Below are 24,873 nucleotides of genomic sequence, written 5' to 3' on the forward strand. Positions count from 1 at the left end.
TAACAACTTAACTCTATGGAGTCTTGGGCTATTTTGTCCATTTTTGAATTCTTTTCATGTCTTTGTAAGTCATTTTGTGTCTTTTTTTTGTCATTTTGTGTCTTTTTTTAGTCCTTTTGGTGTCTTTTTTGTCATTTTGTGTCTTTTGGTGTCTTTTTTTGTCATTTTGTGTCTTTTTTTGGTCATTTTGTGTCTTTTTTTAGTCCTTTTGGTGTCTTTTTTGTCATTTTGTGTCTTTTGGTGTCTTTTTTTGTCATTTTGTGTCTTCTTTTGGTCATTTTTTGTCTTTTTTTTTGTCCTTTAGTTCAACATAAAATGTGATTTTGAATCTTTTTTTTATTTTCAAAACACTATCATGCTCAAGAAAGAATTTTAAATGTGCATTAATTTCAGAGTAGACTGAGACATTAAACTGCATCATTTTCAATTAAATTCTGGAAAAGTTGGTGTGTTCTAAAACTTTTGTCTCAGTCGCTCGGTTGCCTCAAGTTTTTCATCCTTAGAGGGGATTAGGTGGATGTTTGGTGGTGGTGATGGACGAGAAGAAGAAATAAAAAAAAGTCCATCTAGTCACTCTTCCTGGTTTCTGGCGCTCCCTCTGGCCTTGATACGATATGCAAACAACCATGTTACTGCAAAGGTCAGTGATTACATTGATTGAATGGAGATGACAGGTAGCATCTGGCCTACCTGTGGATAGAAATCCCATGCTGGGCCGGAGCGCGAACACACACACACACACACACACACACACACACACACACACACACACACACATACATGTCTTTAATAGTTGTGAGGACCACCACTTCCCCTAGCCCAACACACACATTTCAGGGTTTACCATCTCTGTTAGGACCTTCCCTGAAATTCATACAGATGATTAATTAAGGCCTTTAGAGGCTATCCTAGCATTTTCTTTGTGAGGACTGGAAAAAATGTCCTCACAACTACAAATGTCCTCACAATGTTGGTATTCTGCCATGGGTTGGTCCTCACAACTATATGAAGACAAACACACATATACACATACATACATGTCTTTAATAGTTGTGAGGACCACCACTTCCCCTAGCCCAACACACACATTTCAGGGTTTACCATCTCTGTTAGGACCTTCCCTGAAATTCATAGAGATGATTAATTAAGGCCTCTAGAGCAGGGGTCTCAAACTCGCGGCCCGCGGGCCAATTGCGGCCCTCGTGACGATATTTTGTGGCCCCCACCTTGATATGAGAGTTTGGTAATTTAGTGTCTTTTTTTAAATAATTTTGCGTCTTTTTTAATAATTGTCTTTTTTAATAATTTTGTGTCTTTTTTAAAATAATTTTGTGTCTTTTTTGGTCATTTTGTGTCTTTTTTAATAATTTTGTGTCTTTATTTAAAATAATTTGGTGTCTTTTTTGGTCATTTAGTGTCTTTTTTAATAATTGTCTTTTTTAAATAATTTTGTGTCTTTATTTAAAATAATTTTGTGTCTTTTTTGGTCATTTAGTGTCTTTTTTAATAATTGTCTTTTTTAAATAATTTTGTGTCTTTTCAAAAATAATTTGGTGTCTTTTTTGGTCATTTTGTGTCTTTTTTTCAGTAATTTTGTCTTTTTTAATAATTTTGTGTCTTTTTAAAAATAATTTTGTGTCTTTTTTGGTCATTTTGTGTCTTTTTTAATAATTTTGTGACTTTTTAAAATATTTTTTGTGTCTTTTTTTTGTAATTTTGTGTCGTTTTTATTTGTTCATTGTGTCTTTTTTTAGTCATTTTGTCTTTTTTTTAGTAATGTTGTCTTTTTTGGTCATTTTGTGTCTTTTTAAGTAATTTAGTGTTTTTTCTGTCATTTTGTGTCTTTTTTTGGTCATTTTGATACTGCCTCCAGTGGCCCCCAGGTAATTTGAGTTTGAGACCCCTGCTCTAGAGGCTATCCTAGCATTTTCTTTGTGAGGACTGGAAAAAATGTCCTCACAACTACAAATGTCCTCACAATGTTGGTATTCTGCCATGGGTTGGTCCTCACAACTATATGAAGACAGACAAACACACACACACACACACACACACACACACACACACACACACACACACACACTCACACAGGAATACACAGTCCAAAACTTTCCACTCAGGATTATCTGCCATTGAACTGCCATCCTAGACCCTCTGCTGGTGTCAGGATGATTGACACAGAGCACTTCCTCTTCACCTGAGGTGGAGGAGAGGTGCTCCAAGCTGCCTGACCGACGGAAAGGTAACAGAAGACTAATAATGAGAGGCAAATGGAAGTCTCTCCAGGAATGGCTAATCTTAACAGACAGAGGCAGGAGCATGCGGAGAATAACCTTTCACAATAAAAGAGGGATTACTGAGACACTTCAGCGGCGCAGGAAAGACCATTGCACGCACAAATAAACAGCCCGAGTGCAGTAAGAGCATGCGGGACGCAATTTAATCAAGGGACACTGGTGTGTGTATTAGTTTAAGGAAAATAAACTAATCCTACAAGAGCTACAAATTGTTCAATTATAATGAGGACATGGCTCTTCACAAACCATCACTTTTCTTCCATCATTTTTTACTTCGCCATTATGCACCTGTGCGTTGTGTGAATAGACCCACAGGCCTATCTCATTCCAACACAAAGTGGCATCTGTTAATGTAAAATGTAAAAAAGCAAAGCCTGGAGCGTAGGAATGGGCCCAAATATCTAGACTGGAGTACTTCAAGACTTAAAGTCTGCTGCAGCTACTGCAATCTCACAACACACCAAAATGTAACTGCATTTCTGTCCTCTACTATCACACCAATTCAGAACTCAGTGATATTTAGTTTCTAAGCTTACAGCAGCCAGTGGAGGAAATGTTTATTCATGTACTGTACTTAAAGGGACAGTTAATCAGCAAATCCATCAGTGTTGACAGGTTTGGTGTGAGTGTCAAAGTGCTGGATGGAGATATCGGCCGTAGAGATGTCTGGCTTGGCTTCACTAGACGGCATTGAAAAACTATAAACAGCAATGTCTCTTTCCAGAAATCATGATCGAGTTACTCAAGACAATCCACAGACCTCGTTGTCAGCAGTTTCATGTAGGAACTGTACTAGAAAGCAAAACGTTCATAGTTCCTTTTCAGATGTAGTTTTTGGTGCTTTGAACAACACAAGCTGAGAGTCTTCTAGTTCCATTATGTTGGAAAAAACTCAGACATCTCTATAGTTGATCTCTACAACTCACACCTAAACAATCTAGATTGATAAATACTATGGGAAAGAGGAAAAAAAACAAAAACAAAAACAAAAAAAAACACAAAAACAAACAAAAAAAAATATATATATACACATATATACATATATACACATATATATATACATATATATATACATATATACATATACACACATATATATACACATATATACATATACACACACATATATATACACATATATACATATACACACATATATATACACACATATATACATATACACATATATACATATACACACACACATATATATATATATACACATATATACATATACACACATATATATACACACATATATACATATACACATATATACATATACACACACACATATATATACACATATATAGATATATATACACATATATACATATATATACACATATATACATATATACACATACATATATATACACACACATATACACATATATATACACACACATATATATATATATATACACACATATATACATACACACATATACATATATATATATATATATACACACACACACACACACACACACATATATACATATATATACACATATATACACAAATATATATACACACACACACACACACACACACATATATATATATATATATATATATACACACATACATATATATATTTGATTTGGGGATGAACTGTCTCTTTAAGCATCACAAGCAAATTCTATTTATTTCAGATTTTCAAATATAAAACAGAATATGAAAAATGTATTCTGCATGTATTAACACAGACAAAATGATTGAAAAAGTACAAATTAGAAAGGCAAAAGTGTCCCAAGTGAACCACAAAGGTACTATAACAGTCACAGGACACATATTACTCTAAATGAGTACTTTTTATGTGATACTCTAGTATCAATCTATAAATGAGAATATTTAGCAGATATTAGCAGCAGGACTTTGTAATGTAGTATTTTTACATTACGGCATGGGTGTTTTTACTGAACTAAAGGTTCTTGTTGATTTGCTGACTGTAGCATCATATTACTGAAGGTGTGAAGTATCAATTATGTGGAAACCAGTAGGAGAGAAGAGGGGACGGCCATTCACTGGTCAGATGTCCTGCTGACAGAAAGCTTCTAAAATTGGACCGTTTCCTTTTAGAACAGCCAATCACAAGAGCCAAGAGGTAAAACACATTTACCTCTTTTTATTTAAAAGGTGCATTAATAGAGATTTAAGGAGAAAAGGACCCGACTGAGAGGAGACTTGAAAGGCAGAAATGTACTAAACGGTAACAAAATAAGATTGTTGGAATGTTTTGGATGATGAAAAGGTGCAACGAATACTTCTGGTGGCAAGCAAAAAAGCAGTCTCAAGAAGGTGGTTAAAAAAAGACCCACCTACAATAGGAGAATGGCTAGATGTGGTCCATGATATATATACACAATGGAAAAGTTATCCTACTCCCTCAAAATCCAGACTGACACATTTTCTAGAATATGGTCTAAATGGACTGGGTATGTTAATCATATAGGCCTAAGATCAGATTTTGTTTGAGTATTTTTTGTTTTTGTCTTGTTAATTATCTATGTGTATGCATGTCCCTTTTTCTTTATTTATTTTCTTTCAGAGAATTAAATTAAAGTGAAACTCCCTCTTATGTTCGAACTGTTCATAATGTTAATGCATAAAAATGTTAAAAAATTGGGCCTGGGAAGAAAACTGATGTTGATGTATATCTATGGGTACAGAATGAAAATCCTGATGGTTCTCTTTTCTATGATTTAGTTTTCTTTTCCTTTCTTTGCTTTTCCTATGTATCAGGAACCTGTACATATAAGAGAAATTATGTTTTGTTTTTAAGAAGGGAAAATATCCTATGTTGTATGTAACCTGTTGGCCTCAATAAAGATAAAAGAAAAAAAAAGAAAAGGTGCAACGTGTTACTGAAGCACCACAGTGAATGCCGTTTACCAATAAGTGAGGAGGTTTAGTTATTAGGTCAATTTCAAAGTCACTTTCAACCAGCAGCTATGTGAGGAAGGTAATCTGATCTTTATAGACACGTACAGCTGGGCCGTTTGATCAGAGAGCGCCATCTGCAGGCCATGGTGCATCTTAATGACTCACTGATGAGGCTGGTTAGTCTCGAAAAACACCAAACTGGAACCAAAACTAACAGTTAAGAGCAAACGGAGGTGAGATAATAGATAGAAGAGCAGCTGAGAAGAAGAGAGTCAAACCACATTTATATTCATCTCAGGGATCGCTGTGGAACAAAAGTACACAGCAAAATCGGGAGTGTTAATTCAGCTCACAGAGTGTTAAATTTAACACTTTTTCTGAGTTTATATAGTTCTCACGGATTCTGAGTTAAAATTACACAATGAAAATGTATTTTTATATTTTAACTCTTTAACCCTCCTGTTATGTTGCAGGTCAAATTGACCCATTTCAAAGTTTAATAAACTAAAAATAGATAGTTAAAAGTATTTTTTCGGGATGAAACTTCTTCTGCTTGGCATAATAAGTGTAATCAACATAAAAAATTAAAATGGTTCATTTCACATATTTGCATGTTTATATTACATAGATACTGTTCAATGGTCAATCTGACCCTGAAAAGAAGAGGTGAATAAAATGTTCAAAAACTCAAAGTCATGTAAAACTATTGTAATTTATATGTAGGTCTTTCCAATGTACATAAAGCTTTAACATGCATTTTTTTAAAATGAAAAACGAGTGAATTATCCTCATTGAACCATGATCAATGAGAGGTAAAGAACACCATTGCACAAAATATTGATTGAAATGGTTAGTAATGGAGTTATTAATGAAATATAAATAATGTTTATTCAGATTTTCTGGTTTCTGACACTTTTGGATGATTAAACATGCCCACGAACATTATTGCTGTACCAACATAACAGGAGGGTTAATAGTGTTGAATATTTGACACACTTGGTGTTGTTTTATGGCACCACATAAGTGCACTTTTAACTCCAAATTGTGTTATTCCTTTTCACTTTGAGTGGTCATTTTTACCATACATCGTGTTATTTTATGACACAAGTATAATTTTTAACCCTAAAATCATGTTATTTCCGTTCACTCATGTTATAATTAACATTCATTGTTTTGTTTAACGATACATTAAAAGTGCATTCTGTCTTTAGCCGAACATTCAAGTCACAAAATGTGAAAATCAACTCCAGCTGAAGTGAATCTAACTCAGGTGTTAACATGTAACTTGCTTGTGTTAAAGTGTTAAAACAACTCTAAAATCAACACCCATTAACACTGAAAAAACAACACTACAGATTTTGCTGTGTATTTGATCCGACTTCTTTAATATTGACTTTTTGACTGACTGGCACCAACTCAGTGGTTGATATGCCAAAAAAAAAAAAAAAAAAAAATACATAACATGTATTATGGGGATAAAATACAAAATTAACGATACAAAAAACACAATTTAGGACGGATTGATGTAACATTGAAAGAATTAAAAATTGATGCTGTTACATCATAATCCATAAGAATATATATCTTCATATAATGCTGTAGCTTTTTGTAGATGAAGTTCTTGTAGGACTTTCAGTTAACAACTTAAATTTACATGAGAAAATGTAAAAAGTGTCTTTATATGATACATTTTTTGTCTGTAACAAACATGAAATGAACAAAGGGATCTGAGGACAATTCGGGTGTTTTAAAGCTTGGAATGACAGAATATGTGAGAAAAAATATATTTGGGGGTCCGAGGTTCAAAGGGACAGAGTCCTTAATGTGCTTGGAACCCACTGTAACACTACAGGGAAGGTATTATATCCATTTAGACCATAATGTTTGTATACAATCATCAAAACAAACAGGAAATAAAGTTATTAAATATTTTGTTCAATCCATATTCATTCAGTCGTTGTTAACAGTATAATACTGTTGGCCGAACAAAATATAATAATTAGCACAAACAAAAGAATGGTACAGGATGATTTACATTTTTGTTTTACAAAAAAAAAAAAAAAAGACATTTGAGACAAACATTAAGAGCTTGATGGTCTCCCAGCAGCCATCTGTTGCCTGGTGTACCAGGATCCCATGATGGCCCACTGGGTCATTACTGTTTAACAGCCACAGATATTCTGGAGCTCACACACAGACAGACAACAGATTGTAAATGCACTTTTGCTCTTCCGTGTGTATCTGGATGTGTGTATGTGTTGACAGTAATCCTGCATCACACCATAAGGCTATAACTGTGGGCAACGCACCCAGAATGCACCTGTGCTTTGTGTGTAGAGTGGCGGTCCACTCGCCACATGTAACTCAAGTATGAATAAATTATTTTGGCAGTTTATGTGAAGTGATTTGGATGTTATTTCAGACCGGTCCAGCTGTGGAGGATAGGTGTGTCCACCTGCGTACACACTGGTCCCCTTAAAGCTGTGATGATGCGTTGGTGTGTGTGTGTGTCTGCCTCGGTCCTCTCAGTTCTTCTTCTTGATCCCGGGGCCACGATTGAACAGGCTGAGCCCTGATCTGCCGTTCCCATTACCCACTCCGCTGACTGTGACTCCGGGCTGCTGCAGCACCTTGTCCAGGGTGGTTTTCTTAATGGCTGCTGGAGAGATTCGCTCCTGGTCCGCCAGATACTGCAGCTCCCTGAGAGAGGAGCAGAGAGCATGGTGTTTAGATATAAACCATGAGCAGGGGGAAGTCAAGCTGACCATCTCCTGCACCTCCATGATCAAACCAGCTGTCGCTAAAAAGGTGGAGTGCACCCATATTCTGAACTTTACGGTAAACGCACTGAAATGGCCCAGGATACACATGCGACTCGGGCTGGGTGATATTGATATATTTTTGAATGTGATATGGAATTAGAATTAAATGTGCACTTTATGGAGCTTTGATATACACTACCGGTCAAAAGTTTTAGAACACCCCAATTTTTCCAGTTTTTATTGAAATTCAAGCAGTTCAAGTCAAATGAACAGCTTGAAAGGGTCCAAAGGTAAGTGGTGAACTGCCAGAGGTAAATAAAAAAAGGTAAGCTTAACCAAAACTGGAAAATAATGTACATTTCAGAATTATACAAGTAGGCCTTTTTCAGGGAACAAGAAATGGGTTAACAACTTAACTCTATGGAGTCTTGGGCTATTTTGTCCATTTTTGAATTCTTTTCATGTCTTTGTAAGTCATTTTGTGTCTTTTTTTAGTCATTTTGTGTCTTTTGGTGTCTTTTTTTGTCATTTTGTGTCTTTTTTTAGTCCTTTAGTCCAACATAAAATGTGATTTTGAATCTTTTTTTTACTTTCAAAACATTATCATGCTCAATAAAGAATTTTAAATGTTGCAAATATGCATTAATCAGAATTCAGAGTACACTGAGACATTAAACTGCATAATTTTCAATTAAATTCTGGAAAAGTTGGTGTGTTCTAAAACTTTTGACCAGTAGTGTATATAATATATATATAAATATATATTTTTTAAAAGGTACTCCTGTTATACAGTATTTATGTTCACTTAAATAAACGGTTTCAATAAAACTACCTGTGACATGTCATATTTGGGTTTGACTTTGACTGAACATTTGCTCTCCCTTTGCGTTAAAAATATCGGGATATATATCGTATATCGATATTCAGCCTAAACATATCGGGATGTGACTTTTGGTCGATATCATCCAGCCCTACATGCAACGACAACTGACTTTCAAAATAAGATGTTGACACAATGAGACAAGATCCATTGGAGGTTACCTGTGTCTCTTAAATTTTTAGAAATGTCACGAAATCATGAGAGAATTTTACTACGACACTATAGTATTTTAATGTTTGAGTGGGGAAACCAAGTGGGGTTTCTGGGAATTTGTGATGGACAATACTCTTCATTTTTAACATTTTACAGACTAATCAATAAGGTGACAGAGAATTTTGAAGCCTGAGAATAACAATAGACATGACATTGTTGATAATTCTGGTCTTGCTATTTGCAATGCAGACAAGAAATTACTTTATATTCTTTTAGCAGCAAGCAAAAAGGCCGTTATTACCAGGAGATGGCTCAAACCTGAGCAACCACAAAATGAGGACTGGATCAACATCATACAAGACATCTACACAATGGAAAAAGTGACTTTTCATCTAAAGTTACAAATGGACTCATTTTACAAAACCTGGTCAAAATGGACAGAATATGTTAAGCCTACAAGTTCTGATTTTATATAAAACTGTCGTTTAACTAACAACGACTGCTGCAAAGAACGATGATAGGAGAAAATGATGACGCTGTGTGATATTGGTACCCCCCACCCCAACTGTTCTTGTTCTTTGTTCTGTATAAAATGTTAAAAAATTCCTCAATAAAAAGTGAATTTAAAAAAAAATAATAATTCTGGTCTTGCTGATGGTGCAGATGTGTGAATTGTATTTCCAGGTGCAGCAGTCTCACCGTGTCCTGATGCATGAAGCCTCCACGGCGTTGATCAGGAGGCTGCGGAAGCCGCCGCTCTCCATGACGTGCAGGGCGTGGATGGTGGCGCCCCCTGGTGAGCACACGTTGTCCTTCAGCTGTCCGGGGTGCTGCTCCGAGTCCAGCAGCATCTTAGCTGCTCCCTGGAGGACAACAGAACATGACAAAGAACTTAAGAAGTCGAAGAGTGAAGGATTTCTTCTACTGCAACTATAACATGATGCCTCAGCAACACAAATGCTTTTGGCTTCGTTTTAATGTGAGCGGTGCACATAATATGCATTATAATGATGAATTAATTGAAAATGATGCAGTTTAATGTCTCAGTGTACTCTGAAATTAATGCACATTTGCAACATTTAAAATTCTTTAGTAAGCATGATAGTATTTTGAAAGTAAAAAAAAGATTCAAAATCACATTTTATGTTGGACTAAAGGACTAAAAAAGAGACAAAATTACCAAAAAAAAGACACAAAATGACAAAAAAAGACACAAAATGACACAAAATGACAAAAAAAGACACTAAATGACCAAAAAAAGACACAAAATGACTTACAAAGACATGAAAAGAATTAAAAAATAGACAAAATAGCCCAAGACTCCATAGAGTTAAGTTGTTAACCCATTTCTTGTTCCCTGAAAAAGGCCTACTTGTATAATTCTGAAATGTAAAACTACTTGTGACATGTCATATTTGGCTTTGACTAAACATTTGCTCTCCCTTTGCGTTAAAAATATCAGGGTATATATTGTATATCGATATTCAGCCTAAACATATCGGGATATGACTTTTGGTCGATATCGCCCAGCCCTACATGCAACGACAACTGACTTTCAAAATAAGATGTTGACACAAAGAACTTAAGAAGTCGAAGAGTGAGGGACTTCTACTACAACTACTTCTACATTGCTGTGGAGTGTTGATACATGACGCCTCAGCAACACAAATGCTTTTGGCTTCGTTTTAATGTGAGCGGTGCACATAATATGCATTATAATGTCGTAATAATCACAAATAAAGTTAATTCAAGAAATGAAATATCTGATCTTTTTTCCCAGGCAGCTTTTTTGGCTCACAATGTTTCTTGCAAGCAAGCAAGAGGAGACACTCCGACCAAGAGTATTTACCGTCTACGACAAATAACATCTGAAAAGACTTGTGCAGCAAAAAAAAAAAAAGGCAAAACAGAGAACATTGCTCATAAAAATGCAGGAATAAGCTGAGCACACTCAGAACCAGACAGAGTCTGAAGCTGCTGCCAAGATTGCAAAAAACAGTTTGATGTAATTTTCCTCCAGTAATCTAGTTTGAGATATCAACAAATTGTGATCTAAGCAGTGTCGACCTTAATGAATTTAATGTTTATTAATCACGGCACTTTTTTTCTTTTGCAAAAAAACAAATGGATTTGTTTTTATATTTCCAGAGTTTCATCAACACTGCTGGTGCTTTCTGCCTCCCAGTACACAGAAGACCAGTAGATCAAGGAGACTTAATACTGAGAATATGAGCAGCAGAAGTAAACACAAACAGCTCATGCACGCACACAAAAACAAACAGAACTGACCAATAGAGCCTGAGCTCCCAGTCGGACCGCCAGTCTTCTGGGCAGACCCATCTTCACTCCTCCGTCTGCGAGAGCATCCAGGGCTGTGAACGCCTGTTCAAACAATGACATCACAGCAATGACATCACACCGTTAACAAACGCTCACACATCATAAAGAGCAACCAAATTCATGCTATTCGGCAATTGCAATAAGAATACACAAGTACAGTTACAAATAGATGGGGTGGACGTTGAAAGAGTATATGAACACAAGTTTCTTGGGGTAACAATTGATGATAAAATAAACTGGAAGTCTCATATAAAACATGTACAAAGCAAACTGTCAAGAAGCATTTCAGTTCTGAGCAAAGCAAAACATATTCTGGACCACAAATCACTCCACATTCTCTACTGTTCACTGATTTTACCATATCTACAATACTGTGAAAAAAAAAAAAAAAACATGTATTATTTAAATATGGAGAAGGGAGAAGGTTGTGGAGAAGGTTTAAATAAGCATATTATGCTTCATCCTGCTCCTTTTCGGACATGTTGCGTTCACATTACAGCGTTTGTTTTGACTATTGCTATTTTGTTGTTTTGTTTTGATGATTCTCCTTGGATGTATTTGTTATTGTGTTACTCGCACATGTTCGAAATAAAAGCTGAACTGAACTGAGGCTGTGTCTGCAAACACACAGACTGCATATTCAGACCCGCAGTTCTGGACCTGTTGTATTTTGATTAATCAAGCTCTCTCTTTAGTGATCTTGAGATGCTGATTTAGTTGGTTTAGTTGGTCAGTTTATACAAGGGGGTCTAGAACCAGAATCAGTGTCCATCAAGGTTATTATAGTTAACGAAAACTAACGAAATAACGAAAACTAGAATTGAAAAAACATTTTCGTTAACTGAAATAAAAATAAAAACTAGAGTTTTTAACGATAACTAACTGAAACTGTATTTTGTGGTTACAAAACTAACTAAAACTAACTAAAATTATAGTGAAAATGTCCTTAGTTTTCGTTTTTGTCAACTTTTTTCATTCATAATTCAGTGTTTCTATTTGAACATGCAACACATGGTGAATATGTTTACTGAGACTGGGATGTTTACACTAGAACCAAAATACAAAACACCCAGAACTGTAAGAGTTAATAACCTTATTGGGGCTGAGATGATAAACCAAAGGAAATAAAGGAAACATTTATTATGACGCACCCAACACATAGCCCATTACAAAAAAAACTAAAACTAACACAAAAACGAATAAAAACTAAACTAAAACTAAGCATTTTCAAAAACTAAAAACTAAACTAAAACTAGAAAACTCACTCTAAAAACTAACTAAAACTAACTGAATTTGAAAACAAAAATTCACAACGAAATTAAAACTAAAACTAATGAAAAATCCAAAACTATTATAACCTTGGTCTCCATGTCTGCAGAGACTTACTATTCATCATAAAAGCTAACAGTCTGATCGAGTCAGCAGATCAGTAGTTTGTCCAGTTTCCTTTGCTTCTTTCTTAGCCTCTAGTCTGAACAATAAGTTGAAAAGTGACTGACATCCACTTAATTTAAAGTAAACTCACTACCTCCTCACAGTGAGGATTGGCAGTAATGTGCTTCCAAGCCTATATTTTTTTAAAAAAAACTGATTAAAGTTTATGTTCTATGCAGAGAGCAGATAAAACTAACAAATACAATTATTCTTAATTTCCTCAACCTGGACACACCATTGCCTGCTAAGCAGGTATTTGATGTGACTGTTTTATAAAGCAGGAGTGATCAAGGTTTGGAAAAACAAGCATGGACATACAAGTCATTATCAAGGCTGGACTCCCTCATATGTTGTTTTCTAAAGGAGACATTCATTAGAGCAGTAGTTCTCAACCTTTTTGAGTCGCGACCCCCAATTTAACAGGCATGTTGTCCGTGACCCCGCTCACTGAACACAATCTCACACGGACAGTTCAGATCACCCAAAAAAGGAAACAAAATGACCAAAAAAGACACAAATTGACCACAAGATGATCAAAAAAGACACAAAACGACCAAAAAACCCCCACAAAATGACCAGAAAAGAAACAAAATGACCAAAAATGACACAAAATGACAAAAAAAGACACAAAATGACCCAAAAAAGAAACAAAATAACCACAAAAAAAAACACAAAATGACTAAAAAAAGACACAAAATGACCAGAAAAGAAACAAAATGACCAAAAATGACACAAAATGACAAAAAAAGACACAAAATGACCCAAAAAAGAAACAAAATAACCAAAAAAAAAACCACAAAATGACAAAAAAAAGACACAAAATGACCAGAAAAGAAACAAAATGACCAAAAATGACAAAAAAAGACACAAAATGACCAAAAAAAGAAACAAAATAACCAAAAAAACCCCCACAAAATGACTAAAAAAAGACACAAAATGACCAGAAAAGAAACAAAATGACCAAAAATGACACAAAATGACAAAAAAAGACACAAAATGACCCAAAAAAGAAACAAAATAACCAAAAAAACCCCACAAAATGACTAAAAAAAGACACAAAATGACCAGAAAAGAAACAAAATGACCAAAAATGACACAAAATGACAAAAAAAGACACAAAATGACCCAAAAAAGAAACAAAATAACCAAAAAAACCCACAAAATGACTAAAAAAAAGACACAAAATGACCAAAAAAGACACAAATTGACGACAAAATGATCAAAAAAGACACAAAACGACCAAAAAGACCAAAACCATCTCGCGACCCCAATTGGGGTCCCGACCCCAAGGTTGAGAACAGCTGGATTAGAGGAAAAAGAAGCAAATCTTGATAGAACAAAAAAAAACCTGGCATACATTTGACCTCTTCTCCAAGCAATGGATTTTTCATGGTTCATGGCTTTCATTATGACTACTGACCAAACATTTACCAGCAATAAAGATTTGCTGACTTGTATCTTATTATGAATTAAATACTTTGACTTTGTCAGATAAAACCATCACTTTAATGGTTTGCTTACGTGCAGTTGTTATCATTTTTTGCCATTTTATTTAGACTACACGAATAATAAAATAAGAGCTAGATAATAGAAATAAATAGTCGTTTCATTAAGCTCTAGCTGTGAAGCCTGACAGCTGAAGATATAAATAAGTAATGGCTACCAGCCTCCAATAACAGATTGTTCCTTCAGACAGATCAGCCACTGAAATAAGTCTCTGTAGCTCTCTGAGCCCAGAAGAACAAAAACAACAAGTGATTGTTTTTGCTGGTTTTATAAGGAAACTATTGCTTGTTAACATAAAGTAATCACCAGCATTGCAGCAGACTCATTTCTATATTATTTTTAGATTAAAACCTCACACAGAATAAATCCCTTACCTCATAGTAGGGGTGTGCCATATCGTATCGTTCACAATAATATCGGTATATTTTTTTTATGGTTAAAAAAAATGCATATCATGATATTGGCAACGTTCTTACTTCTTGATGTCGTGGTTAAAGTTGTTTTAATCACAAAAAGCTACTTACTTCCTGTTGCTAAACACATGCCGCTTTCAAAATAAGAGCACAGTGTGTTAAGAGAATCCACCACAGAATTTACAAAAAGACTGTCAAAATAAGATGCCTTAAATAAAACATACAAGAACCTTTATTCTCCTTTACAAAATTTCATTAAAATATGCCCCCGGAACCCCTAAATGGTTATATTTATTATTTGCTCATACTCAAGAGTCAAGAGTACATTTTTTTGTATTTGGCAACTGTTGAGATTTGCACTTCACACTACATTTTTAATGAATTTTACAGACCAAAATAAATCATATTTTCTATATCTTTTTAAATATTTCCTAATATCGTCAAGAATATCGTTATCGCAAAAATAGCCTGCAATATCGTGATATTCTTTTAGGGCCATATCGCCCAGCCCTAACTCATAGACACCTTTGTGACTGTAAAGTGACTTACGTATGCAGGTCCACTGCCACTCAGCCCGGTCACAGCATCAATCAGGTCCTCCTCCACCTCCGTGCAGAAACCCACACTGGCCATCAGCTGCTCCAGCAACTTGCCGTCTTCCACCTGAAAGAAGGTTTACATGATGACGGTCTGAACAGAAGACGCAAAAGTGGCGTCGTGTCTTCACTTTTTATTCCTCGTTTAGACGAGCGTTTTCAGGAGGAAATCTGCTGCATACGGTGACGCAAAAGTGTGTGAAATGTGATTGTATGCAGCCAGGCGGCATCACTTAAAGCCATAAGAGCATCTTTGGGCATGCAGAAGTTTTCACGCCACACATTTTCATCAGCTACTCCTTCCACAAAGTTCTCCACCATCACTAGATCTCCCAGGTCTCCTCCAAAGCCGTCTGGCTGGTTTTTTGGCCATTTTGCATCTTTTTGTGGTCAATTTGTGTCTTTCTTTGGTTATTTTGCATCTTTTTCGGTCATTTAGTGTCTTTTTTGTCCATTTGTGTCTTTTTTGTCAATTTGTGTCTTTTTGTGGTCAATTTGTGTCTTTTTTTTAATCATTTTGTGTCTTTTTTTGTCCATTACTCCTCCTTCCACAAAGTTCTCCTCCATCACTAGATCTCCCAGGTCTCGTTCACAGCCGTCTGGCTCCTCCCACCAATCGCTGCATCCAGAATGTGATGGAGGTAATTCCAGATCCTTCTCTGTTCACTAATACTATCTGTACATATCCTGGACATTTGGTGGAAAGACTCCTGTAAGTTTATTAGAGCTGCCAGAGCAGCTTGAAGGTCCCACCATGGAAATAATCCCACGTTTCTTTATTTCCTGTCCTGGAGCATGTATGTGACGTAAACACATACGTGACGTGAGCAGATCAGATCAGAGTTTTGTGTCTTGTCAGTGTAGACGACACGCTACGGAGGAGAGGATTACACTTTTACACTCTGGAGGGTGGTTTCAGATTTTTGCGTTTTTAAGCCCCAAAAACGCCGTCACCATCTAAACGAAAGGCACTTCCCATAAAATATTTTGTCGTTTTTACCCGCGAGCGTCCTGGTGTAAACGGGGCCTAAGATAGTGCAAATCCTTAAAACATGTCTGTCTCTTGTATCTAGGTCCCCTCTTTACCTCTGCATGTGTCCCTGTGGCGTACACTGTGGCTCCCTCTCTCACCACCACTGGAGTATTCGTCATACACCTCATGACTTTAGGAGTTGAACGGTACTGAAGCAGCTTCTATAAAATGAAAAGAATGGAAATGAATGAAGAGAGGAAAAAAACAATTCAAAGTCAAAAATGCTTGAGGAGAAGACAGGAAAGACTGGTGTGGCTGGATCTGACAACATGTGCTAAAACAACACCACAAAGAGCACAGTACAGATGGAGTCATCAGAGCTGGTGAAACTCTAGAGATGGTGAAAGAGGATGACCTACAACAGAAATCTCGAGACACACGATGTTGGAGACTGTGTGGGGAAGATAAGGCCAATCATTGTCATATCTTTTGGGGATGCCCTGGTATTATACCTTATTGGCAGGATTTAAAGAAGAGTATGGAAAAAATTCTGAATGTGCAACTCCCACTTACATTTGAAGTCTTATATTTGGGAAAAGAGAACCAGGAGATTACAAGGTCAGGAGAAAAATACATATTTCCAATAATGTCGGTGGCGGCTAAAAAGGCAATCACCAGAAAAATAAAAACAGGTGCACCAAAAATAGAGGATTGGGTAGAGGTAATGCTGGATATATATAGAATGGAGAAGCTGACTTTCTCAAATAGACTAAAAACAGATACTTTTATAATATACTGGAAAAACTGGGTTGATTTTGTGTCTCCATTGACTTTGTACAGTAAGGGCACTGTGTATTGTAGATTATTGACCCCCTTGGTTCAGGCTACAAACTTGTTCATTGTTCATATGTTTATTTGATATGTTTACCAATGCAAGAGAGGTATGAAAATAAGGAGAGTCGTGGAAAAAGGTTTCATTTTACTTCTACTGTAACTTTACTTGATAATTTGTGTCAAACTATGTCTCTGCTCCGTGGTGGAGAAGGATGCGAATATTCTACTACTGTTGGAAAATTGTACAGCACATGTAAAATGTCGATGGAATGTTGATATGTGGAATCAATAAAAAAGATAATAAAAAAAAGAAAAAAGAAAAAGAAAGAGGATGACCTTCTCTATGGAGCTGATGGTGACACCTGCAGCACAGGAGACGATGAGATGGCGGTCCTCGATGTCCGGCCCGATCTCGTCCAGAACGAAGGGGATGATGTGAGGTTTCACCGCCAGGAAGAGCACGTCGCTCTTACTGACCGTCTCTTTGTTGCTCGTTGTCAGGTTCACCCCCATTTTCTGCAGAAAAAGAAGGAAAAGGTCAATCGATTATGATAAACAGAGAGTGTGTTAGGAGGTATGGAGGGAGTCAAACAGATGTTATTAGAAGAACATGCACACAGTAGAAGCTCAGTGGCGGTTCTACACAGGGGCCCCCAGGGGCCACTGCCCCCGTGAAGAAGCCCTTGGCCCCTGCTGTGGCCCCTGTGTCAAATTAATAATAAAATGATCAATTTATAACAATGAATGACGGAAGAATTCTAACCTATTTTTTGTTCAAACAATATCTCATTGTACACAAAAGGAACCCATAATGTGTACATTGCATAATAGTTTAATTGTGCAATAAAAGCTAAATATAAAGATCATTCTCACTGTACTGCACTTTCAAAATAAAATAAAAAAGTAATTGTGCACAAAAATGAGAAATGTCATTGTCGTACAAAAATAACTGTTAATGTTGGTAAGTCTCATTGCTTCAATCAATGTAGTTCTTCCAAATATGAGACTTTTAGCTAAAATAAAGGTTTTGAATGCTTAAATATCATTTTTGACGATTTTTAATGTGCCCCTCTGATTAAACACTGGCCCCTGCTTGGCCCCCACAGTTAAATTGGTCTAGAACCGCCACTGTATAAGCTCCTGGACGAGCCCAGGCTTGCTCCAATGTTTCCATTTCACTTCACAATTTCCAGACACCAAGCAACGGAGCAGAAATAGGTTTTCTCACCCTCAGTCCTGCCACAGTGGGCAGGTCTGTGTCTGGGGAGCTGGCTGTGATCCGCTGTGTTGCAATCACACCTGGGGACGCAGACAGAGTTATGAGGACGTACAATGAGATGGGACAGTAAGATATAAAATATAAAAAGCATGTCTTCACACGATATAGGGATGAAAACGGGTGTGTAAAATGACAGTAGGTGGTTATTGTTGACGTTTTATTACTTAAATGTGTTACTATTTTTTCTTTTTTGTGTGTTATTGTTGTTTGTTTGTTCATTGTTGTCTCATTATGACTACATGGGCGTATGTGTACTTATGTGTTTGTAAGTTAATAACAAGTTATGTGTGTTAATAATGGTAATAATGAGTTTATAAACTACATTACTATGTGTTATACATACATATATATAAATATTATTGGTATATAACTGAATATAGTAAATTAACATAGGGAGAAGGGATTTAATAAGCTTTGGCTTCTTCCCACTCCTTTTGAACACAAATAAGTGTTGAGTCTTGTTGTTTCATTTGTGTTGTTGTCTTGTATTTATTGTTGTTCGTTTGTTTTTAAATGTTCATCTTTTATTTTGTGTTCAAATAAATTCTCAATCAATTAAAAATAAAAAAAGATAAGAACATACAGATCCACAGAGGGGACATTCTTATCAATGGTAGACAGATTAATCAAGTAATTGGGCCAATTTATGCCATTTTGAGAAAATTGGCACTTCCAAATGCCTGCCCCCTCAAGGCCGATTAATAATTAATAATAGTATTTCACTGAGACAACATCAGGAACAGCCACTACACTAACTTCTATTATCTTTGTTAACTTAAGTTTAAAAATGTTCGTACTCTCTTAGGAACAAAGATGATAAATGCTGTTAAAAAAATAAATGCAATACAACCGTTTATTTTTTATTCATAAGTTTCATAACTTTGCTTTTTTACAAAGTTATTTTTTTGATTAGTTGCAGACATTTTAGTTTATGTAATTTATTAAATAAAATAAGTGCACTAGGCAAACATAGACAATGGAGACATAACGGTGTAAGCAATTATGTGAAATGTTTTTATTATTATTAAATTGCATATTTTCTGAGATTAAAAAAAATATATATATATCTAAAGAGAAAATATGAACAACAGAAATGCACGAAAGCCACTAACAGTTGATAAATTACAATACTGGGACCATATAGAGAATTTGTGCATAGCTGTGCTAAGATAGTAATGAGTCTAGTTGTGCAACTCTGCAGGTTTTATTAAGTTAAAAATACAAATGTATATAATATACACTACCGGTCAAAAGTTTTAGAACACACCAACTTTTCCAGAATTTAATTGAAAATGATGCAGTTTAATGTCTCAGTGTACTCTGAAATTAATGCACATTTGCAACATTTAAAATTCTTTATTGAGCATGATAGTGTTTTGAAAGTAAAAAAAAGATTCAAAATCACATTTTATGTTGGACTAAAGGACTAAAAAAAGACACAAAATGACTAAAAAAAGACACAAAATGACCAAAAAAAAGACACAAAATGACCAAAAAAAGACACAAAATGACTTACAAAGACATGAAAAGAATTCAAAAATGGACAAAATAGCCCAAGACTCCATAGAGTTAAGTTGTTAACCCATTTCTTGTTCCCTGAAAAAGGCCTACTTGTATAATTCTGAAATGTACATTATTTTTCAGTTTTGGTTAAGCTTACCTTTTTTTATTTACCTCTGGCAGTTCACCACTTACCTTTGGACCCTTTCAAGCTGTTCATTTGACTTGAACTGCTTGAATTTCAATAAAAACTGGAAAAATTGGGGTGTTCTAAAACTTTTGACCGGTAGTGTATGTGTAGATGTGACTTATTTTTTTCTTATCCAATCTAAAGTCATCCAACATGATGATCAGTGAATTTAGATTCAGTAGAAGGTAAATATTGCCCAATATTGGCCTCAAAAAAGCCCAGAACATTATTAAGGACACACACCATCCCGGTCACTCACTGTTTGAACTGTTGCCCTCAGGCAGAAGGAACAGATCACTCAACACAAGGACTAAAAGACTCAAACACAGCTTTTATCCAACTGCAATAACCCTCAATACTGGAAAAAAAACGATAATATTGCACTGCATTCGCATTGATGGCTCAACACATTTGAGATATATTCTGTACTGTTGTTGTCTCGACTGTGTGTTCATGCTGTTTGTTTGTTGTTGTTTTTCCTGTGTGACTATGCATGTACACTACCGGTCAAAAGTTTTAGAACACCCCAATTTTTCCAGTTTTTTATTGAAATTCAAGCAGTTCAAGTCAAATGAACAGCTTGAAAGGGTCCAAAGGTAAGTGGTGAACTGCCAGAGGTAAATAAAAAAAGGTAAGCTTAACCAAAACTGGAAAATAATGTACATTTCAGAATTATACAAGTAGGCCTTTTTCAGGGAACAAGAAATGGGTTAACAACTTAACTCTATGGAGTCTTGGGCTATATTGTCCATTTTTGAATTCTTTTCATGTCTTTGTCATGTCATTTTGTGTCTTTTTTGGTCATTTTGTGTCTTTTTTTGGTCATTTTCTGTCTTTTTTTAGTCATTTAGTCCAACATAAAATGTGACTTTGAGTCTTTTTTTACTTTCAAAACACTATCATGCTCAATAAAGAATTCAAAATGTTGCCAGAGTACACTGAGACATTAAACTGCATCATTTTCAATTAAATTCTGGAGAAGTTGGTGTGTTCTAAAACTTTTGACCAGTAGTGTATGTCTGGGTGTGTTTATGTGTTTGTCTAAACTGGGTATTTTGAATTGTACATATTTTTTCTTTTTATATTTATATTTTTAGAGACTCTTAAATGTTGCACTTACTGGAGAGCACTTTGAATTTCATTGTACATGTGACAATGACAAATAAAGATCTATTCTATTCTATTCAATAAAGAAAGTGACTTCACCTGCAGCCGTGAAGCCTTTCACCAGTGCGTGAGCCAGCTGGCCCGCTCCAATGAATCCCACGCTCATCCTGTCAGAAGCTGCGGCGTCTTTGACCTGTCAGAACAGTGAGAAAGCTGCAGATGCTTGTCGTGCATTTCAATGGACCACATTTATGGGGTAAAAACACCATAATATACCATCTACCTGTCAAATGTTTACTTTGGAGTAATTGCGGATGCAGTTTTTTTTACTCATTGAAAAGCAAAGAAGCAGGCTTTAGTGATGATGCAATCTAGAGAAAAATTCTGGAGCTGGTCCACAAACAGTGAATGATGAAACAACTCCACTGACACTCTGACTGCAACAGATTTGACTGAGGTGGGGTGTAAGAAAATATTGATACACTTGAGTATCGTCATATTATGTTTTGTGATACTGCATCAATTCTTAAAAAAACACAGTAAAGACTAATTAACCCATTGAGGCCTGAAAAATCGCTGGGCAATTTTAAAATAAGCCTCTAATTTCTGGAAATTCTGGAAAAATTCTGGGAAAAAAAGTGTCAACTCTTCTACTAAATAATAGATTTTTCAGCCTCTGTAGCAGATAGAAATGAAATTCAAAAAGTATTTGAGAGCTTATACAAATACTACAAAACGACGTATCCGCTTTCCAGGCTTCAATGGGTTAATAGTTAAGTTTGAAAAGACTTTGAATCTGTACAAAAAGTAGTGCAATGATGTTGCTCTTGCTGACCGTATCGCAATATATCACGATACATTTAATCGTTATCCCTTCTACTTATTATACAGCTGTGAATAAGAACTGCTCCTTAGTCACATAAAGTTAATTTGCTTTCAACAAATAAACCTTTCTGAGCCCACATATCGTCACCCTGTTAAAATAACCGCCTTACTAATTTTTTCAAGTTTTGCAGGAAACACAAAAATCTTCACCAAAAGTGTAACATATGACATTTATTGATAATTTCACTCAAAAAGGATGTAACAAAGGATGGCTATTGGCATAGTAATAACACTGTGTGCAAATTATGTAAGTTAAGAGAAATAACTGACTTTTTTTTCAATTTTTTGACTTTGTGACTTAAGGTGGTAACACTTTATTTTGAAGGTGTCTACATAAGAGTGACCTGAGCGTGTCATAAACATGACATGGGATGTGTCATGAACATTAATGACACTTTGAAGTAACATTAATGCTCATGATACTTGTCATGTCATGTTTATGACATGCTCAGGTCACTCTTATGTAGACACCTTCAAAATAAAGTGTTACCATATCTTGCTTAAGTCACAAAGTCATGTTAGTCATGTCTTAGAGTAAAGTGTTACTAATATTAGTGTGAACAATAAAACACTGATAAACTAAACTGATAACTAAACAATCTCCCTCTAGCTCTTCTTTGCTGGGTTCTTATCTGATGCCTATGAATGTGGCAAATTGTCAAAAAAAGTGATTATTTTAAAGGGGTAAAATCATGATCTGATCTATGAGGATGTAGGTGATTTTACTATAGGTGGCCGGCTTCATGAGGAGATTATTTAGGAAAAAAACAAAACAATTTTGACAAAAAATGACGATTATTTTTAACAGGGTGACGGTATTCAGCCTCTAGTTCGGTTGATTCAACTCCATAAAGTGTAATCTGATGACACCCTGATGTCCTCATAAAACCTTTGATTTCCAGCTGAGTTTGTATCGTTAACCCTATAAAGCCTGAACCACTAAATAATTGCCAGAATTTTTTTTTTTTTTTTTTTAAACTTGAGTGTTTATTGAACCTGCTGACAGATAACTTAAAAAAAATCCAAAAACAATAGGGATATATGATTCTATTTTGTATCATATTTGATACATCAGTTCTTTTTGTGCAATTTGTTGCTCACAGTTTGTTTTTCTTGAACTAACAAAAACATATAAAACCCAACATTTTAAGGCTTTACTTTCTTTTAACATTTTCCTCAAACATGCAAAATATTTTTTTCCATATAACACAACATCATACATCTGCTGATATGAAGTTTTCACGCAGCAATGACTGATCCACCAGTGGAACCTGCATATAATTTTTGCTATATCTTGTATTTTTGTGCAATTTGTTGCTCAGTTGTTGTTGTTTTTCAACACATGTCAGGTTTTTCAGGAAAAAAATATCACACTGATGATGTATAGGTCTCAAAAACTTGTGTATCAAATATGATACACTTGGCTTTATAGGGTTAAAACACTGTTAAAATCGTCTTGTAGCACTGCTTAATGTTTGCTAACACGCTTTTAATGTAACTAGGGCTAAAATTAGCTCTACAGTTGATGCTGAAGGATGATAGCAACTTCTAGCTAGCTGATGAGCTAGCCGCTCTGTTAGCATACCAGCAGAAATGAATGAGAAATACGACAAATTCCTATAAAACAGAGTTAGTTACCTTCTCCTAAATGTTCCAGTAGAGGTTTCTACCTTGACAGGTGTCCGTTGACGACGTGTCGGTTCTGTTTCGGCGTGAGAAAACAGACAGAAAACACTACTTTTGTGTCAACGTGGCTACCGCTTTACTCAACGCCCATGTGCGCCACCACTGTGACGGACAGCGACGCTGACCAATGAGAACAGAGACACGCTGAGCTTCTGGCCAATGAGGGGCTAGATCACAGAATAGGGCGGGGTTTTATCGTAAACCACGCCCAGTTGCATCAGTCTGCTGTGCTGTGAAGCTGCCAGGCAGAATGTAGGTCAAATATAGGACCCCTGATGTAAAGTAGGTTATGTTTGTAGTGGCCAGAGCCACTGACACATACCACAGACACGTATGACTGGTTCAACACACACACACTGGACTTTCAGTTCGTGGGCGGAGAGGAGAGTGTTAATCATAGATAGAGAATCAGAGCATTATATGCAGTGGTGGGAAGTAACTAAGTACATTTACTCAAGTACTGTACTTAAGTACAATTTGAGTTACTTGAACTTTACTTGAGTATTTCCATTTTATGTTACTTTATACTTCTACTCCACTACATTTTGAGGCAACTATTGTACTTTTTACTCCACTACATTTAGCTGACAGCTTTAGTTACTTTTCAGATTCAACATGAAAAAATATTTAATATGATTACACATTTATAAAACATAACAGTGTATTAAGTAATTAAAATTAGTCCTATCTGGACAACAGTAAAATGCTACTTATATAAATGCATCAATACAAATAATCTTATAATATATTTAGAACATATAAAACAATCTGAGTGGGTCCATTCTGCATAACGAGTACTTTTACTTTTGATACTTTAAGTACATTTTGGTGCTGATATTTTTGTACTTTTACTTCAGTATGTTTTGAATGCAGGACTTTTACTTGTAGTGGAGTAATTTCACAGTGTTTTATTAGTACTTTTACTTAAGTAAGGGATCCTAATACTTCTTCCACCACTGGCCCTACCTCACCACCACAGTGTTCATAACTATGACCACCCTTGTTTTCTCCAATTTCTCTTGTTCGTTTTAATGCCTGGTACAGCTAAAGGTACATTTGTTATTTTGTTATTTGTTATTTTACATTTCCATTATAATAACCAAAATTATTATCAAAAAAAAACATGGAAAATGGCTAGATATCAGCTAC

At 35.5% G+C, this 24,873-nt stretch overlaps 1 protein-coding gene across 2 annotated transcripts; it reads right to left on the minus strand.

Annotated features, from left to right (window-relative positions):
* Nucleotides 1-7,235: 7,235 nt before the first annotated feature.
* Nucleotides 7,236-23,834, minus strand: pycr1b (pyrroline-5-carboxylate reductase 1b). 2 transcript variants are annotated; one of them, XM_059347488.1, is made up of 9 exons: nucleotides 23,677-23,834; nucleotides 21,253-21,346; nucleotides 18,306-18,376; nucleotides 17,414-17,593; nucleotides 16,357-16,464; nucleotides 15,224-15,337; nucleotides 11,271-11,363; nucleotides 9,681-9,844; nucleotides 7,236-7,886 (listed from the first exon to the last, which is right to left on the minus strand). In XM_059347488.1, exons 2-9 carry the CDS (start codon nucleotides 21,317-21,319, stop codon nucleotides 7,712-7,714), a joined length of 972 nt encoding a protein of 323 aa, XP_059203471.1. In that variant the 5' UTR covers nucleotides 21,320-21,346; nucleotides 23,677-23,834; the 3' UTR covers nucleotides 7,236-7,711. The 2 variants fall into 2 exon arrangements, with proteins under 2 accessions (XP_059203471.1, XP_059203543.1); XM_059347560.1 differs by having other exon boundaries at nucleotides 21,253-21,366; nucleotides 23,677-23,816.
* Nucleotides 23,835-24,873: the final 1,039 nt, after the last annotated feature.

Source organism: Centropristis striata, chromosome 1, assembly GCF_030273125.1.
Source record: "Centropristis striata isolate RG_2023a ecotype Rhode Island chromosome 1, C.striata_1.0, whole genome shotgun sequence".
Taxonomy (NCBI): domain Eukaryota; kingdom Metazoa; phylum Chordata; class Actinopteri; order Perciformes; family Serranidae; genus Centropristis; species Centropristis striata.